Below are 20,215 nucleotides of genomic sequence, written 5' to 3'. Positions count from 1 at the left end.
GTATGTGGAGAAAATGGAATTCTTGTACACTGTTGGTGGCATGGTAAATTGGCACGGCCAGCCACTATAGAAGACAGTATGGATGTTCCTCAAAAAACTAAACTACCATACGGTCCAGCAATTCCACCACTGGGATACACCCAAAGAAAACAAAAACAAACTAGGAAAGATACATGCACCCCAATGTTCATAGCAGCATTATTTACAATAGCCAAGATATGGAAGCAACCTAAAAGTACATCAACAGATGAACTGATACAGATCTGGTATACACAACAGAATATTACTCAGCCATTTAAAAGAATGAAATTCTGCTATTTGCAACAACGTGGATGGACCTAGAGAGTACTAAGTGTATGGGAATAAGTGTTATGGAAAAAGAGAAACACTCTATATTATCACTTATATGTGAAATCTGAAAAAAATAAACAAATGCATATAGCAAAACAGAAATACACTCAATATACAGAGAACAAACTCATGGCTACCAGCAGGGAGAGGAAAAGTGGGAGGGGCCAGATAAGCAAGGGAATAAGACATACAAGCTACTATACATAAAATAAATAAGTAACAAGGATTCACTGTACAGTACAGTCACTAAATATAGCCACTATTTTGTAATAACTTTAAATGGATTATAGTCTATAAAATACTGAATCAATATTTTTTACATCTGAAATTAATAATATTATAAAGCAACTATACTTCAATAAATAAATAAAAGGTCAGAAGGGAGAGTTCACTGTGATTTGTACAAGGTGGTAGTCCCCAGGAGATGCAGACTTGAGTCCAAAAGTAAGCAGCTATAGCAAAAGAGTTGCTTTACTACCATAGCTGTGGGACATTGAGACCACAAGGCGATAGCAGACTACCAGCAGCAAGAGGCATCACCCTCAAATACATTCAAACATTTCTAAGGACCAGGCAACTATCAAACATGAGTAAGGGATTTAATAGAAGAGAGTGGTAAACTGAAGATTAAAGGCTTCATCAGCCCTATTCAACTCCAGGAGACTGTTACCATAAAAGTGAAAACCAACTGCTGTCAGAACTTCAAGAGAAGTTCAAATTCCAAAATACATAAAATAAAATCTTCAGTTTTTAAATGCTAACAATCAATTTAATTTCTTAAAACCATTGTGCTAGCCATAAATATCATATCCATGGTCAAAACCATGACCTATGAAGCAGAGGCAGTCCCCTCAGCATGATGAACAGTCAGTAACAGTAACAGTGCTAGTCACGCCTGCATCTCACAGCAGCACTGAGAGCCGTGAGCGCAGGCAGTGGTAACACGCCTGTGGCCATCCGCGGCGACCCGCACACCAACCAGCGGCGGCGCAGCGCTACTTTCGGTGTTCACCTACTCTGCAGCTTCTCCAGGAAATCTGGACCACTCTTGGAGAAAAAAAAGAACTCATACACACAACCATCTTGCCTGGTCTAAGGTTATCATCACTACCACTAAGCTCAAGTAGTCCCTTATTGCTGTCTGGTAGTATACACACACATATATTATACACACACAACATATAACATGGGTGAATATACATATATATGTATGTATACACACACACACAATATTACACATGTATTTCCCTAATCCATTTACTCCCCCAAACAACTATTTTATATCAACCTCTCACTCCTCAAATCTCCAACATCTCCCCACCTCTATACTCTGCTAATGGCTGCTTCCTATTTCACTGAGAAAATAAGCATTCAATTTCACACATTCTAACCACCACATCCAATATCCTACCTGCCTCTCTATCCACATATTCTCTTTTCCCTCCAGTTACTATGCCAACTTTTATCTATTAAATCTCTTCCCTTGTGTTGGATCCTATCATTTCTAGCCTTGTACTCAAAGGGCTTGCTCCAGCAACTGTTCCTCTTTTTTTCCTGACATCATCAACTGCTAACTTTCCATTTCCACTGGTCCCTCCCATCCACACACTAGCATCTCTGCATCTGTGGTAGGCAGCCCCTAAGATGGCTCCCAGTATTAATATTCTTGGAATGTCCCCTCCTACATTTGACTAAGGTTGGTCCTGTGTGAACAATGTAGCAGAATTGACAGTACATACCACGTTAACTAAACCCATATTTCCCCCCTTGCTTCTATGTATTTTACATTTATTTAATAAACCATGTGATGTAAGCATTTTGTCTGTAAGCCTTGTTTCCCATAAACTTTGGGATGACTTGCCTGGTAATGACTTGGAGTTTACCAAGCATTAGGGTCATTTCCCATAAGACAGGCTTCATCTTACTCTAAAAATGGTATTTGACAGTTACAATCTATTTTGAAAACTTTCCATTACTCCAGGTCACTACTCAAGGCTCTTCTCCCATCTCACTGGCCCTGTGCTCCTCAACTCCTCTTGAATTGCTCAAAGCACTATACTATTCCCTAGAAAGCACATTCAGGCTCCCAGTTTTAAATAACATCCGCAGGCTGATCAGTCCCAAATTCACCTCACCAGCCCCTGTATCTTACCTCAACTGTAAAAGTTTAAAAAACCAAACTTTTACTATCCACCTGTAAACCTATTCCTCTCTTGGATCATTGCTATGGTCTCCAAAATGGTCTCCCTAAATCCCACTTTAGACACACTTCAGTCTGCTCTCAACCCAGCAGTGGTTCTTCCAAAACATAAATCATATCATACTGATCCTCTGCTTGAAGTTCACCTAGGTCTTCCCATATCCATCTCAGTATAACCTGAGATCTATGACCTACAAGGCCCCACCTGGTTTGCCCCCATCTCTGCCTCCCCCACTAAGCAGCTCACGCCCTCAGTTCCAGCCACACTAACCTCCACGTCATCACACAAACACTCTGGACACGCTCCTACTGCAACATCTTTACACACACTCCTCCCTCACTCTGGAGTGCTCTTTCCCCAGATATTCACATGACTTGCTTACTCACATGCTTCAGGTCACTGCTCAGAGATCACCTTATCAGAGAGGATTTTCCTTATAAGCTTTAATAAATAGAAAATTCCACCTGCCCACTCAACAACCCCCATTCATAGCATTCCTAATATTCCATTTCCTGTTTTATTTTTCCCCACAGTCCAGACCACCACCTGACATATATTACTGTATTATATTTTCATTTCTCTTACTATACATTAAGCTCCACGAAGTCAGCATTGTCTATATTCTGTTTATTTTATATGCCTGAAACCTACAGAATGCCTAGCACTCAGAAGGTTCTTAACAAACACTACTGAAAAAAAAAAAAAAGAATAAATAACAGCAACAGGAGACATTCCCACAGTGAGTCTTAGCAGCAAGGGTGAGGAGCTTCATATGAAGGCAAGAGGACAGGTTAAAGAAGTCCAGGTCCCATAGGTCTCACAAGTCCACCAGACACCCACAACTATTTGGGAGGAGGAGGCAATACCAGAAAGGCAGGTAAGGGCAAGGCCACAGAAACACTGTTTTGTAGTAGTCATGACTCTGATAAGAAAAAATTAACTGACAGCGGAAAAAAAATAACTTTACTACCAAGTGATCAAAATAACATCATCAGTAACTGGACAAATAAACATTACATGCTTCCTAATACATTGGAAGCACAAGATAACTTCTGAGGCACTTCTGCCAAACGCATCAGGTTAGCACCTGAACCGAATCAGGAGAAAACATAAGAAAATCACAATATTGAGGACATCCTATCAGAGAACTGGCCTGCATTCTTCAAAAATGTCAACAGCATGAAACACAAAGACTCAACATGTGTTCTAGATTAAAGGAAACTAAATAGATATGACAACTGAATCCAGTTTATAATCCTGGATTTTCTTTTGCTAGAATCAACATCATCAGGATGATTGGCAAAATGTGAATATAGTCATAGACTAGATAACAGTGTTCTACCAATGGTGATTTCCTGACTTTGATAATTATGTGACTTTGTAAGAGAATGCATGTCCTTGATCTTTGTTCTTAAGAAATACACAATAAGGCACTAGAGGTAGAGCTGAACATTTTGTCTACAGTTTACTCTCAGAGAGGTGAGGGAAAATTTTTTATATGACAGAAGATAAAACATATATAGATAAACATCACCATCTGGCAAATCTTAGTGAAGAGCATACAGAAATTCACAAGTCAGAAATTATGCCAAAATAAAACATTTTAAATAAAATACAACAAAAATTATACTTAAAAGGGTCAAAACTCATAATCAGGAAAAATACTTTCAATGTATTACAATGGCTCCTATTTCAGATTCTAAAAGATGATCTCTACAAATTCCTCTTTCAACTTAAAAATTATAACTATGAAAGAAGAAACTATATACCACTAGACCCAACTGTACATTTTTCAAGAATGCACTCTACTAAACGAACATATTAGATTTTTTCCTATACCTAAATTTCAGTTAAAAACTAGAAATAATGCCATAAAAGAAAATATCATAGTACTGACCTTCAAAGAAATAATGATTTATGTAAAGTAATAATCTATTTTGATTATTTTAAAACATATTTTAAATGAACCTAATCTGAAAAAATAATACCCATCATAATTTGAAAATTTAGTATGTCTTATTGCAGGTTAAATATCATAAAATATTATAGAAAACTTAGTATAGTACATATGTAAAATAGCTGGTATTACTTATACAAATGCAGTGTCAACCAGCCATTTCTAAAAGGAAACAAAACAAAGCAAAATTACCTTCATGAACTGTAATGCCACAATTGTCGCACTGAATTATTTCATCGGCATCCTCACTATTATCTCCAAGACAAACACAGCAAATCAGAATATGGTCCATTTTCTGAGAACTCCAGTTTTGACTCTTCTCAAGAATCAGCGAGTCCTAATAATAAAATATCAGAAAATCATATATTTAAAAGGTAATTTTAATAAAATTCTCATCTTAAATCATTTTGTGCATTTCCAAAATTATGCTGCATACTCCATTATTTTAGTAATTCCCAAGTGCGCCACATTTGAGAAGTATCTCTCTTTGTTAAAGGACCCTCTAAGAACCCTCTAATTTTTTACTTCTCTCCAAGTTCCATATTCTCTCTTCCCAAATAAATATAAAACCAAGCTTGTAACCAACAACTCTTCATCTGCTTTGCCATTCTGAATATAGCCTGACCCCTGAAACTCAGAGAAAGGTAAAATTAACCCACAAGTAATCACTAATTCTATATGAGTCTTAAAAAATGTAAGAACGGTTCCTACACTTAGCAAGCTTATAATCCTAAGGGAGACAAGACACACACATATTAAATAATAAAAAGAAAATCAATTCGAGATAACATATAGGCAAATATGTATGTGATGGCATAGCTACAGACTAAATTCCTTTAGTGGTGGGGAATCTAGAATTTTCAGAGTCATCAAACTGCTGGATGATAGATCCATGAAAGTCTGCATTGGAAATTGGTGTATACAGGTACAGAAAATAATCTAAAAAAGGATCCAGACTGACTTCTAGAAGAGTCAGACAACTCTATTAGCCTTTTGTCAAGAAATACCTAGTGAACACCTAGTTAATTGAAATATAAAAGAAGAAAGGAAAATGCATTCAGGAATATTAAAAAAAAAAAAAAGGAAGAGGGTGCCCCATTTAATTTAAACTTTCTGCATTATGAATTTAAACTTTAAATACAAATTAACAATATAATGATATCTGCTATTTAATGCACTGAATTTAGCATTACATGTAATAAAAGATAGCATCTGAGTCTATATATTTTCATTTAAGAACCTAACCATATTCAGAAACAAAATAAATTAGTTCCATATCACACATTCACTAAATATATTATTTCATGTTAACATTTTTATATTTCTATATTCTTTTAAACTGACCAATATCCACAGGTAACATTTAGAGCAATTTCAACAGCAATTTGTAAATAACATCTGAATGACACGACTGTCACAATTAATAACATTCTTTCAAGATATTTCCTGTGTAATTAATCTAAACTTGCAGCTGACCTAGACAAAAAAACAGAAAATAATGCAAAAGTTAACAAGGAGGCAATGTCATTTCTCTTGAGAATTCTAGCACTTTAAAATTCTCTACTTCACTCCTTTTGTTATAAAACCAAAGTAGTCTGGGGCGTTGCATGTGGCTAGCAAATAAGGTTAAAATTTCCTAAAAAGAAAACTCATGTTTTAAAGTACTTCAGTACAGTGAGCAAAACAAAAATCTGCCCAGATTTTCATCCCCAAATTTCAAAGCTGAAGCTTTCTCACCTGTAAAATGGTATGACAAAAATAATACCTACCTCATCAGATTCTTGTAAGAATTAACAAGAAAACATGGCAAAAATGTTCCTGATACATACTAGGTATTCAATAAATGATCATTCCCATTCTCCTTTCTTCTGTACTTTGAAGATGGTCCAAAAACAGAAATATGAGCTGACCAGTTACTACACTGGGAATCTTCCTTGAATCCCAAAAGGAAAGTTATAAGCCTCAATAAGCACTGCTAGTTTAAATATTTTCCTATGGTAAAGCCTTTTTTTTTTTTAAAGAATACCACATCCAGATTAAAAAAATAATAGACCAAAAAAACAGTGAGCAAATGACCAGAGTTTGATGACTGAGAAGCTACTCATGTTAATGCACTCTGCCTGTATTTCTCTGGTGGAATTACAATAACTAATTAGCCCTTGAAAAAAGATTTACCCATGTAGGAAATAAGTAAATGTCTAAGGATCAGAAAAACGAACATCAATAGGTAGTAGCTCTAATTGTATTATTTTCCTGTTTGTCCATTTTGCTCAGGAAAAAAAGTAAATGTCTTAATTATATCTCTATTCCATTTTCTCTCTACACATGTTATCATATAGAGGCAGGAAAAACAAAGTTAACTAGCAAGTCTGGCTGATACCCATCATTGCAGACTCTTACTAAAAATTAAATACAAAGAGACAGAAATAGGCAAAATTAGGAAAATTCAGATGACAACAATCTCTTCACACAGTAAGACATCTAATCCATTTAACATAACAGAGCCTGGTAAGAGGGGAAAAAAAAAAAAACACCTGAAAAGTTCTACTAAGATGATTTTCTATCATATATTAATTCTCACCCAAAGTGCTTCTTTCAAAGTCCGGGAACCATTATCTAAATATACTATACAGCCCTCCCCCAAAAAAACTTACTTCAGAAAACTAAAAGGTAAGATAACCTTAGTGAATCTCAGAAACTTCAAAATAAAAGGATGAAAATGACATGTAACCATATTCCAAAAGTACTGCTCAGATTGCACTTAAATTCAAAAAAATGCCACAATGCCACTGACAAAAGATATGCCCATGTGAAGAAAATGCAGGTTATCTAATGCCCAATTCTAGAACAGGAGTTCTCAAGTTGTGGCCTAGGGAACTCTATCTCAGGGGTTCTAACAGGTAAATACTATGGATGTTTGCCTGTTCACTCTCAAGGGTGTATGATGAAGATTTCCAGAAGTTACATGACATGGGATGGTGTCACCAATCCAACAACTTCTATGCTTCTTTACATTTCGTTTTTTAAAATTTCTGAGTTTTAATTGTAAATGGAAAATATCAAAAGATATAACATATATAAATAATAATTATGGTCCTCAATTTTTAAGAGTATAAAGGTATCCTGAACCAAAAAGTTTGAGAATCACTACTCTAGAGCATTTCAAGGCCTACAGCATACACATAGTAAGACCATTAAGAGCTAATAATTATAAAAGGCCTCCACTCAAAAAGAATGTCAAATTCCCCTAAAAAATTTCAAAATTATGAAAGTTCATAGGCCTCATTTACATAATACCCAATATCACAGTCCTAAAAATGCATCTGACAGAAGCCAAGAAGAAAAATCTGCCTGCGTACAAGCTAAATACAATTCTATTACGTATTCTAAAACTATATTTTCAGCCATCTCTACTACAAAGTAGTATTTGAAACAAAGTAAAAGCATAGAAAAATAAAATTTCAAATATAATTGGATATATACCTATTAACTAATGAATGCTTGACAAGGTATCACTACTTAAATTAACCAGGAATATTAAAATTCAAACACTGGTCAGACAACAAGGATTATTTTTAATCAACTTTTTACAAAATCAATATTATACAAATAGGAAATTTAGAAACATAAACTGAATTTATTAGTTTTCTATTAAAATTTAACATTAATTTGAATGGCATTTATGTAGAACCAGAATCATCAAAAATAATGGAGGAGTTTGAAAAACAGTCTTGGAAAAAAACAGTTATCAAGCTTTCAGGTAGAATATTATTGAGGGAAAATTAATCTTCCATAAATTCTTCTATATTTCTATACAGAGTGGAGCAAAAGGAAAATTAACATAAATTAACACAAAAAGAATTAATTTAGTTACTATAAGAAGAACTTTCTTGACAACTTTATCAAAGCGCACTCATCCAAGAAATGCTCTGGAATCTCATTCCTTAGGGACTATTAACCTAAATAAAGCCCCATTATTTACCAGAATCTCTTCTGTTTAGTAGAAAAAAATTAAACAGCACATATCACCTTTATATGTATCATAAAATATAGTCTACAATCTCTCAAGCAATATGTTATATAGTACAGATTATTAACAACTGGATAATTTACACAGATTTTACATAGTAAATTTCTAGACATTCCCTCACACCTAAGCATAAATCCAATTCATACTGCCCCTGTCACTAGCCAGCCTCCTTGTGTGACTGTCATGCTAATAAAAATGAAGAAAGTGATACTGCCAAAGGTAAACTTAGTCAGGAGATATAGACTAGCATAAAGTGCTATAAAAGAAACTGGATACATGCTTAAATCAATTATGAACAACTGGATTTTCCATACTTCTGTTTCCTTAAATTAGAAATAGACTGTTAAATGAAACTTAAAATAGAAAATCACTGTTATGTAAAACTTGTAAACAGAAGAAATGTAAAAGAACAAATAGCATAAAAGGAAAATCTTTCTATCAATTTAATCTACTTCAATAACATAAAAAAACAAAAAACAAGTGCTTGTTAAAGAAGTGAATTTTCATGACTATCAACACATTAATGGAATGACAGACAATCATTATAGTTCTTTCATGTGATGTAACAGATACATCTACATGTAAGACAACAATTCAGTCTTTCTTTTGAAGAAAAACATATACATAAACACACAGACAAAGAGATACAAATGTGTTTGAAGAGTCTTGAATGTTGCATCTTGGGCCCAATGGATAAACCTAACTTTCAGTAGTAGAACTTCAAGTGGAAGAACTGAGTCATTATTGTAGTTTTTATGATAGTAATGTTTGTTTTAGCATAGAATGTTTGTTTTCATTTTTTTGTAGAGAGAACTTATTCACTAAACATATATAAATATATAATTTGTATTTACTTCCACACACCTAAAGCAATGATCTGGTGACTATTCAGGAGGGTGCTACAACTGAAAAAGGAATTACCTTTAAAATGAATCTCTAAAAGCCTGAGACAATTAAATTCTTTGTTGCTCTACTTGAAAGTACTCTTAAAAGTACTCTAAATTTTTATGCAGATATGGATACAACTAAGTTGAAAGAAAGGTGATCTTTGTTTTCATAACCCACTCAGAACCATTTAGCAGGCCAATGAACAATGGACTGAGGGGATAGAAAATGGAAAAAACTACCATTTCCCAAGGGTATGGACATAAAAATATTTAAGTATAGACTGAGCTCCTTGAGAACGGTGATTATGAGCTCCTTGAGGACGGTGACAAATAGGAGATAATAAAAGTGGGCTGACCAAATGAATAAATGTTACAGTTAGGGTGCTCATTAACTCCCACAGCTGTCTAAGAACAGGATTTCAAGGAAGCCATTTAATATAATGGGTAGAATGGTTTAGAGAAGAATTCCCTTTTCCCCAGACAGACAGATATCATAAAAATTGGGTTGATCTACCTCATTACTCTTGCTCTGAGATAGTGTCAGGCTATCATTGGTCAGTTCCTCATCATCAGCACTGTTTCTGCTAAGAACTTTACTCTTCTTCTTCTTGCAGCCCCCTTCACTGGCAGGACTGCTATGAGCTTCATCGTGGCCTTCATCATTCTCATCCTCATCACTCCCACTCCCCTCATCTTCATCATCCTCATTGTCTCCATCACTTCCTTCCTTCTGAGATGCAGACCTTCCCTTTCTTTTTACTACAGTGGGCCGCCAATCATTGTCATCTTCACTGTCATAGTCATCCATGTCATTCAGCTCTTCCATGGATACAAAGTCCAAAAGTGGTCGGTTCCGACGAAGGTTCCACTTTTTTGGCTCGCTGACTTGCTCCTCAGTAGTTGTGGTAGTGGGGACTGAAGGACATGTGTTAGCAGCAGGAGGACTTGTGGCTGGCGTGGTGGAAGCAGCAGCAGCAGCCACATTATCAGATACTGTTGCTTTATCTTTCTCCTTCTCTTTCTCTTTTTCCTTTTCTCTCTCCTTCTCTTTTTCCTTTTTCTTTTTAGGTCTTTCTCCATTCTCTTCTTCCTCTTTCTTTTCCACCTTAATTAACTGTTTTTCTGATGACAGTGCTTCTTCCTCTGCAGAATTTTTAAGTTGTTCTTCTTTTACTTTAATGTCTTCATTCAGTTCTTCCTCTAAAATATTTTCTTCAGAATCACTACAGGAACCTTCTCCACTGTCCTTTGAAGGATCTTCACTTCCATTACCACTCCCTTCAGAATCTGTTGAAAATATGAGAAAAAAAACCACACATATGTATATACATACACACACACACACACAACGCTGACACAAATGAAACCACCAAAATTTGTGAATAACTTGCAAAACAATATAAACAAATTTAAGTCAAAGAATGGTAGACATTCCCAACCTGATTAAATAATAAATCAATGAAGTTGATATAATGATTCTAGTTTAGTATAGCACTAATGACGATGAATATATGTAACTCTAAATTAAAACATACTCTAAAATGAGGACCACTATTTTGTGTCATACATCTCACACTATACTTGGTACTTTAGAGGCATTTTTTTTTCCTAAAAGTAAATGTGCTTCTTTTTAAATTGAGCACTTGATTTTAACTTTATAATACAGATTACATTCTTCTTCTCTTACATCTTTCTTTCATAAATTACATGGACTGGCAAGCGTGAAGTCACATTCAGAGCAAGAAAAATCTGACCCCAAAAAAAAAAACCTGTTTCATTTACCTCATTCTTTACCTAGCAAAAGTGAACCCACCTATTTATGACAGTCAGCCTGTACCATATCTCTAATATACCAATCAAATTTAGCAGCACCAAATACACAAGGGAAAAACAGACAATAGCAATGGCACAGAAAATGGAGGCTGCAAGATTTAAGTTATCAAATTTTTCTGCTTATTAGGATACTGTTCATAACAACAAAAGAGTCACCTAAAAAAAAAAAAAAAGTCACCTAAACTTCCAAAGGTTCTAGGCATTAACTACTAGAGTCCCTAGATTGGAAGAAATTAGTGCATTTTTTAAAAACTAATCCGTCTTAGGCAAGAGCAAGCACAGTTGTCACTAAAAAGATAGGCTGAGGATATTAAGAGTTCATGCAGGACCACAAGCTTCCTAGCAAGTGCTATCCATTCCCGCCTAGGGCAGTCCACACCCTTTTAGACCAACAGTATTCAGTAGCATTCCAAGCCTCTTTACATATAATTAAATAAATAAGAATCTAAAATATTTGTGGAAGGAGAGCAGGAAGAAATAGGAAACAAACCAGTCAATAATCAGGTCGCAGTCAACATCAATAGTAAAATCTGTAGGGTGATGAATATTTTGTACCTATAACTAAGAAAAGGGTAATCATAAAATCATGGAAAAAATTCATAGTTTCACACCATTTTAATTTTTGTTAACTCAACCAGCATTAGCCTCTATAATTACCTGGGCGTTCAAAGTAAAGAAAGTTATCTGTTATTAGTATCTGGTTTCTAAAACATCTCAGAAATCCTTTACAAACAGCTGATGAAGAAAAATCCTAAAAGTTAAATCACATAAAAAACACAGACTAACATTTAGTCGATGCTGAGTGAGCCTGTAAAAGCACTGTCCATCTCAGGATTATCATACAGTGCCTATATCTCATTCAGGACTGCAGTGAAGAAAGCATTCTCAACCTGAACAATCTTGTAAAGGCCACAAGAGTAGTATCATGTAAGCCAACAATCCTTTGTTTGAAACTTTTGGAGTCAGATGTGTTCCAGAATTTAGATTTTTTTTTTTCAGATTCTGCAAACGTAGATCTGCATGCACAATATATTACACTAACACCGCCAGTGGGGTCTATGGTACTATGCGATAATCAAACACATTCTTTCTGCAGTGAAAAGTATGAAGATTTACAAGTATGATAAGTAAACCCTACAAATAAACTCCTATCAGTTCCAGTCAGATTTATCATCAAATAAGTTTATGTCAAACATAGGAAATATCTTTGAATTTGTGAAAAATTTTAAGAGTGTGAACCCAGTATCACTTAAAAATAGGGAAAGTCCAACAGCTCTACAAATCATTAAAGAAAAAAATGGTGATCTTTTCATACCACTCACAACTATTAGACTCAAACTACCAAGAAAAAATACCTCTGGTTAAAAAAAAAAAAATAGTTCCTAGGTAATTTTAGATAAAAGTGAAAGTAAAGTGAAAGTTGCTCAGTAGCGTCCAACTCTGCGACCCCATGGATTGTAGCCCACCAGGCTCCTCTGTCCATGAGATTCTCTAGGCAAGAATACTAGCCATTCCCTTCTCCAGGGATCTTCCTGACCCAGGGATCAAACCCAGGTCTCCTGCATTTCAGGCAGATTCTTGACCTTCTGAGCCACCAGTGAAGCTCATTTTCAGATAAAGATATAATAAATAATAAGCAGAGTTAACCAAATGCTTCGGAGGCAAAGACGGATCTTTGTGCATACTGACTAAAGAAAACTAGAACATCCTGCAAGCAATGCAGATTAATTATAATTAATTATAAGTAAATATAATTAATTATAATTAAGAAAGCTGGGAAATAGAGAAAAGGTACTTTTCTTCTGGATTAACCTGGTAGAATTTTTTCTTAATTAAAAAGTACTCCTAATAACTTTTACCAGTAAACACATAATAGTAGATAGAAAAAAATGATCAAGTGGGGCACAAAGGTGGGCTCCTGATCAAAACCAAGACTGCTTCAACTTTGGTAAACATTACTTGGAAATTTTACAAAATGTCAAGAATTTCTGCAATTTTGTTTTGGTTGTTTTGCCAATGCCAATAAATTATTTTTAAAAGTACTCTTTGAATCTGTTTTTGTGTTATCATGCCTGAATAGAAAGCAGAATCTTAAATAGATTAGTTAAATGTTTTATATTTGTTAACATTATTAGAAGACTCTGAGATTTTCCCACAAATTCCAATCCTAGTAGCTTACCCAACCGTCCATTCTCCAAATATAACACATTAGCCATATTCCAAATGCAGGGGATCAGAAATTATCAAATTTTACTTTTCTCTGATTTCTGAAAAATAACTTCAACTGATTAGTCGTAACTTCTTTTTGGTAAATATGCACTTGGGGGGTGGAGACAAACAATATTTAGTCACAGGCATTACTTAGTAATAATGACAATGAGAAAAATAAGAGTCCTGGGCTATCTATAATTGTATTTTTGTAGACTGCAATGAAAAATTTCCTATTCCTATAAATTCAAACAATGTTCCAAATCCATCACTCTTACAAGCATTAAAAAAAAAGAAGAAATTAATAATAGACTAGAGACTAGAGAAATAAACCAGATATTTCAAATACAGCTATTGTGGACATAAGAATAGAATTAATTCTAATTCTACAATAAAAAATTTGAGAAAAAAAATCTTTAAAATTGAAATCCCTACCTCCTAGTCAGTTAAATTAATGGTAACCTTTCTCAAATACAATATATCAAAACCTCTCCAAGCAACAGCTATTTCCATGAACAGACAGTTAAATGTTTTACAGTTAAAGAAATTAGAAGTCAACCTTAAAGAATCCCTTCAATATTAAATGCTTAAGTTTTCCCCGTGATAAATATTAAATAATAGAATCAGTTAATAAATATTAAGTAATTAAATCAGAATGACTTAATTCAGTTTTACGATAGCTTTGCAATATAAAGAATCAACTTTGGTCATCAATCCTAATTATTTAACTATTCTGTTTACTGAGCTGGTGTAACAATAATTAGGATTATACACATATACAACAGATAACTGACACATCACCAGTCTAGTAGCTATTCAGCTATCATCCTGGGGACACTGTAAGCTAATCTAGTATATCTCTTTTTAAAAGTCAGTCAACACAACTCATCTTCTACTGCTTACTCTAGTTCCAGTTGTGTCACTTTATATTTTCTGGGTAAATCTAGACCAGTGGTACTCAAGTGGGTACAATTTTGTCCCACAGAAAACATTTGGCAATGTCTAGACATAATGGTTGCCACGAAAGGGCAGGGCTGGGGTAGGAGTTAGGAAGGGTAGATGTTAATGGCAGTTAGTAGAAGACAGAGATGCTGCTAAATATCCTCCAATACAAAGGACAGCCTCCACAACAAAGAATTAACCAAAACAAAATGCCAGTGTTGCTGAGATTACGGACCCTGGTCTGACATGTAAGACCTCAATTTGGCCTCATTCTATTTTCCCAGGCTCATCTCTCCCACAGTTCTTTTATTCAAATTCTGATCTCCATATATAAATGACATTTACCATCCTCCATAACACCTCATGTTTCCCTCACCTAGGTTGGGACTCTTTTACATCCTAGTTCAACTCTCATCTCTTCAATGAATCATTCTAAATCAAGCCAGTCTAAAGTAATCCCATCTCCTTTGAAAGACTGGAACTAGATCATGCCTTATAACATCTATCTGCTTTGGATTTAATCATTCCAGTATTATCATTATTTCTTTGTGAATTCACCATAACATCCAGCAAAGAATTTTTAAGCAAAACAACAGCTGGTTAATGAAAAACCAGATCTGCTCATTAGCCAAAGTCAGTTAAGCAGAAAATACTACAAAGGCAAAATCTAGTTTCAATCTATTGGTTAAATTGTTTTCTGGCAATTTGGACCAACCAAACTAACTATGGGCTTCCCTGGTGGATCAGTGGTAAAGAATCTGCCTGCCAATGCAGAAGATGCGGGTTCAATCCCTGGGTAGGGAAGATCCCCTAGAGAAGGAAACAGCAACTCACCCCAGTATTCTTGCCTGGAAAATCCCATGGGCAGAGAAGCCTGGCAGGTTAACGTCCATGGGGTCACAAAGTCAGATACAACTGAACAACTAAACAACAACAAAACTAACTATGGCTCAAGAGCTAATGTTAACCATCTTACTTTGGCCAAGGGTTGGGGAGACACAGCACTGCTATTTTATCTTGTTTAATAAAAGTAACACATGCATTTATCTTCAATATCATTCCAGTTGCATGTGGTGGTTTAGTTACCAAGTTGTGTCTGACTCTTGCTACGCCATGGATTGTAGCCCACCAGGCTCTTCTGTCCATGAGATTTTCCAGGCAAGAATACTGGAGCAGGTTGCCATTTCCTTCTCCAGGGGATCTTCCCGACCCTGGGATCTAACCCAGGACTCTTGAACTGTAGGCAGATTCAATCCTATCTTAAATGTCTCCTATCCCCAGTCTTAAGTCATAGTCTCAGATATAATCACTTTAAGCCAAACTATGAAACTGCCAATAGTCAACTGCCTTTAGTCCTATAAAGCTGATTAATTTCATAGGGTACCAGCTAACATTTTTATATATGGTTCTTCTGGTGGTAACCACCATAAATCTGATATGCTTACACATTATTTAGGATTAACTTGAAAATTTACTTAGTGATTGTCCTCAATCAAAAATGATAAATTTATTCCTACTTTCACATTAGAGATAAAACAAAAGATGGTCTATTTTCAGTTCATACTTTTCTAAAGGTAGAAGCTAGTAACACTTAACTCTTGCTAATAACTTGCCAACTTTATTGGCAGGTCTTTTCTGAATTTTACCTTTTTCTATTTTATCTGAGAAGCATAAAAATAAATTATGACTATCTGCATAATTTCTCAGAAATTTCATAAGTTTTCAGAAATTTCAATATTTATTCTTAAAGCCAGACAGAAATATAAAGTTTTGTAGCTGAATTTCAAAATTCAAAATGAATACCAGAAAAAATTGAGGCATAGAATCCAATTAAAAAACTGAGGCCCACCACTGTAACATTAAATCTGAAGGAAGTCAACAGTTTATTGAGTTAGTCATTTTTAACAAGTTTATGGGGGTCTTTTTTTGGCCACAAAACATATAGGATCTTAGTTCCCCAATCAAAGACTGAAACAACAACCCCTGCACTGAAAGGGCAGTCTTCACCACCAGACCACCAGGGAAGTCCAGAAGTAGAGATTTCTAAAGACTGCTTTGAAAGAAGCTATGATCAGAAACACTATTATTACTAGCTATTAGTAAAGATTATTACTATTCAGTTACTATCTTTCCACCTCCAGTTTAATCACCTATTACTAAGTAGGGTTGGGATTCCACAATTTCAATATGTTTGAAAAACAGTGATAACTCAAATGTCTTATTTCCTATGAGAGTCCAACTATCTTACAAAGAGAAGAGAAAGGATTCAAAGAGGAAGCACTGGTAGTATAGATAAGCCAGTATCTCAGCTATGGGAGACAATACACCTTAACCAAGAGTGGAAAATACAAGTCAATTTCTACGATCATCCACTTAAAAAAAAAAAATCATTTTCTACTAAACTCTCAGTTATGATAACAAGAGCTGCACAAATAAATTTGTGACCTTTGGGGCCCAGGAAGGAAATTACAAGCATAGCAGACTAGACAACCAAAAGTATACATTTTTAAGTGCTTTAGAAGACTAAAAAAAAAAAAATTATCAACCTAACAAAACTCAGTCTACCACTTTCACAAATAACAAATAATTCACATCAACCATGATTAAAATTTAACAAGGTGAGGAGTCTCTATTTAGCTTGATACCAAAAATTATTTTAAGAAAGTAATTTGTATCATTAGATTATTTTAAACCTTGTAAAGAGAAGTGGTACATCTCAATAAATAAAATGAGAAAAATTATATGCAAAGTCAGAATTTACTGTCATAAAACTAATTACGGACTACTTAAAAGAAATTAAGCTTTGGAGTTTTTCCCTAACAGTATTCTAATAAGTCATCATTTCTGAGACCCAACCATTTCTGTCAGTTTACTGTCTCAACATGACAAACCTAAGCTGCATTCTAGCCAAGGATACTCCTTTCTAACAGTTTTCAACAAGAGCACTGAAATAGGTTTAGATTTTACTTCTTTCCCTTCCTTTTTTCCCCCTTCTTTGGAAATACCAAACAACAGTAAACCAAGTGAGAGATGAAAGAGCTGAGAAATAAAAGGGTAAAAAAATCAAACAAGATAAACTTTACAACTTTTGATTGCAGGGAGTAACCTCAATTAGTCACCTTGATAAGTAAGTACAGTAGTTTCAATTTAAGACTACATCTACATCTTTCAGGACCTAAGCAGTGAAAGCATTAAAAATGTTGAGAATCTTAAGAACTGGAGCAGATTCATTTAGGCTAAGTGGCTTCATGCAAATTCTTTAAACTCAGTGCCCTTGTTATCTGTAAAATAGTATCTCTTCCAAAGTTACTATAAAAATTAAATGAGGTTATGGAAACAGAAAGTTGTTGGTAAATCACAATGCAAACTGTGCCTGTTGATGCTATTAAAAGTAAAATAGTAACACAACACAACCAAATTTCATCCCTTCCTACCACATCTGGCAGGAAAAAAAAAAAATAGGAGAGAAATAGGACTAAGCACTGAAAATTCTCTAGAAGAATAATTTAAAACTGTTAAAAGGATAAAATCAAAAGGGCTTTAATTTCTCACTTGATTTAAATTTCTGTCAAAAGGAGTGGAATTAATTTTTATTGTTCATGTGTACTTGTATTTTTCACATAAAATATTTAAACATAATTTGTATTTCTCAGATTTCTGCAATGAAAACTTTTTATGTAGATATGTCTTGAATTACAATGAACAAAAGATAAAAGGAAAAACATATCTTTCCATTTTTCAATTGTGTACAATGTTACTATATGATTTCCGTTGTGTATATTACCCTATGACTTTTTTAAAAAGTTTATTTTTAAAATCACAAAATAAAATGAGCAAGCATGCATGCTTTGTAACTCAGATTTTTAAAGGCCCCTACCAAAGCACAACTTTTGACTTCTGTCAACTCTACGCTGATAAGGGAGCTAATAGACAAAAAGCAAAACTCCTTTCAGAGGGTGCCAAGCAACCTTAAAAGACAAACTCTGTTCCTGGGTGGTTCAAGTTTCCTATTACTCTCAGAACAGTACTCTACTTTAAGATTACCTCTAGATTTTTCCTCACTCTGTCCATAAAAGAAGCATAATGTATCTTTAAGTAAACAACAGAGTAAACACTTCTGCATCTTTGTGTCTTTTTGTTTTACATTGTGTCTTTCTGTCTGGTGTTTACTGAGGTATCAAAGTTGAAGTTGCTCAGTCGTGTCTGACTCTTTGTGACCCCATGGACTATACAATGGACTATGGAATTCTCTAGGCCAGAATACTGGAGTGGGTAGCCTTTCCCTTCTCCAGGGGATCTTCCCAACCCAGGGATCCAACCCAGGTCTCCCACATTGCAGACAGATTCTTTACCAGCCAAGCCACAAGAGAAGCCCAAGGATACTGGAGTGGGTAGCCCAAGGATACTGGAGTGGATCTTCTGCAGCGGATCTTCCCCACCCAGGAATGGAACCAGGAACTCCTGCATTGCAGGCGGATTCTTTACCAACTGAGCTATCAGGGAAGCCTTTATTAAGGTATAGGTGATTTACAATATTACTGCATCTTTGAAATAAATCCTTCTCTGACAGTTATCTGATAAATAGCAACAAAAACAGAAGTAGTTAGCATTATCCAGTGATACGCTCTAAGGGAAATGTAGAAAATCAAATGGACAAAATTAAGTTTATGTGCTTTAACTTTATATTGCCATTTTAATTAAAATCCATTCTTTTTAAGCAACGTCTGAAAATCAGCCCAACTCCAAAGAGCTGGGAAAAGGGAAGCGAGAAATAAACGTTTACCTGAAGCATCTCCAACTTTAAAATCACTGTCATCTGAGCTATCATAATCGAGAGCTTCTAGCAGAGAAGCTGCCAAAGGCTTCACCTGCCTCCTCTTGGAGCTGCGATCCACTGTTAAAAGAAAAACATTACAACGTTATTCGTAATCCCACCAAGCGCGAGGAAGAGCTGTGGTGCTGAAGGAAGGCACAGATGACCTCCTGCAGGTGGTGCAAATCTTTGTCTTAATTCAGTTCTCAGCAAATGGTGTGGTGGAAGGTTGGGGTGGGATTATTGGGGCTGGCCGGCCAGCTCCATGGGCAGGTTCAGCCCCAAGGCGCAGCAAATACGAGCCCAGGGCGACCAAAATCAAAACTGGCCCTCTTGAACATCTTGATTCTGAGACTTGCTCCCTGTAATCCCTCACTAGGACATCGTTAACAGTCAACAGAAAATGCAAAGCCCAGGGAATATAAAAAAAACTATGTCCATTCCCACGGATCGTGGAGGGGGAGCTTACGCGGAGGGTACATCTTCCCACAGGACTCTCCAGCCCCCGCCCTGCCCCCGCCGGGCCCGACTTCTTGAAGGGCTGAAATGGACCAGTCTCCCCGCGGACGCCTCCGACACACTTACTAAGGAATCCGAGGTGGTCGTTTGGAGGAGACCTAGGGAGAGGCTGCGATTGCACAGGCAGCGCCGAGGTCGAGGACTGAGACCAAGGAAATAAGTCCAAAAGATGCTATTAAAAATAGGCGGCGGCGCGGACCTGACCGGGGCGCCCCAGGTGCAGCCCCGCCGCTCCCCTCCCGCCCCCCGGCCCGCGGTCCTAGGAGAACCGACCCCGGCCCCTCGAGCGCCTTCCTTTGGCGCCTCCCGGCCAAAGGCGCCCTCCGGCCCAGGCAGCGCGGCCAACCCGGCAGCCCTGAGGAGTTAATTTACCCCGTTAAAACGCTTAGATAAAAAATAAAGGAGAGAAAAACTTTATTATCCCGCAAACAAAAGCAACAAAAGACCCAGAATCCGCACAGTCCGAGGCCGGTT

The 20,215-nt window shown here is 35.9% G+C and overlaps 1 protein-coding gene across 6 annotated transcripts in view; it reads right to left on the bottom strand.

Moving 5' to 3' along the window:
• PHF14 (PHD finger protein 14) overlaps positions 1-19,996 on the bottom strand; it is a 204,253-nt gene extending 184,257 nt beyond the window's left edge. For 5 of the 6 annotated variants that reach the window (XM_065939050.1, XM_065939051.1, XM_065939052.1 and 2 more), the window contains exons 1-4: positions 19,808-19,996; positions 19,193-19,303; positions 9,941-10,713; positions 4,702-4,846 (exon numbers count right to left, since the gene is read on the bottom strand). In XM_065939050.1, coding sequence (XP_065795122.1) covers positions 4,702-4,846; positions 9,941-10,713; positions 19,193-19,303; position 19,808 — 1,030 coding nt within the window. In that variant the 5' untranslated portion in view covers positions 19,809-19,996. The remainder of the gene's footprint in view (positions 1-4,701; positions 4,847-9,940; positions 10,714-19,192; positions 19,304-19,807) is intronic. The other variant, XM_065939049.1, reaches the window with a different exon arrangement.
• Positions 19,997-20,215: the final 219 nt, after the last annotated feature.

The sequence above is a fragment of the Muntiacus reevesi genome, chromosome 6 (genome assembly GCF_963930625.1).
Source record: "Muntiacus reevesi chromosome 6, mMunRee1.1, whole genome shotgun sequence".
Classification (NCBI taxonomy): domain Eukaryota; kingdom Metazoa; phylum Chordata; class Mammalia; order Artiodactyla; family Cervidae; genus Muntiacus; species Muntiacus reevesi.
Note: the sequence above shows the minus strand (reverse complement) of the source record. Positions and strands in the feature narration are given on the sequence as shown.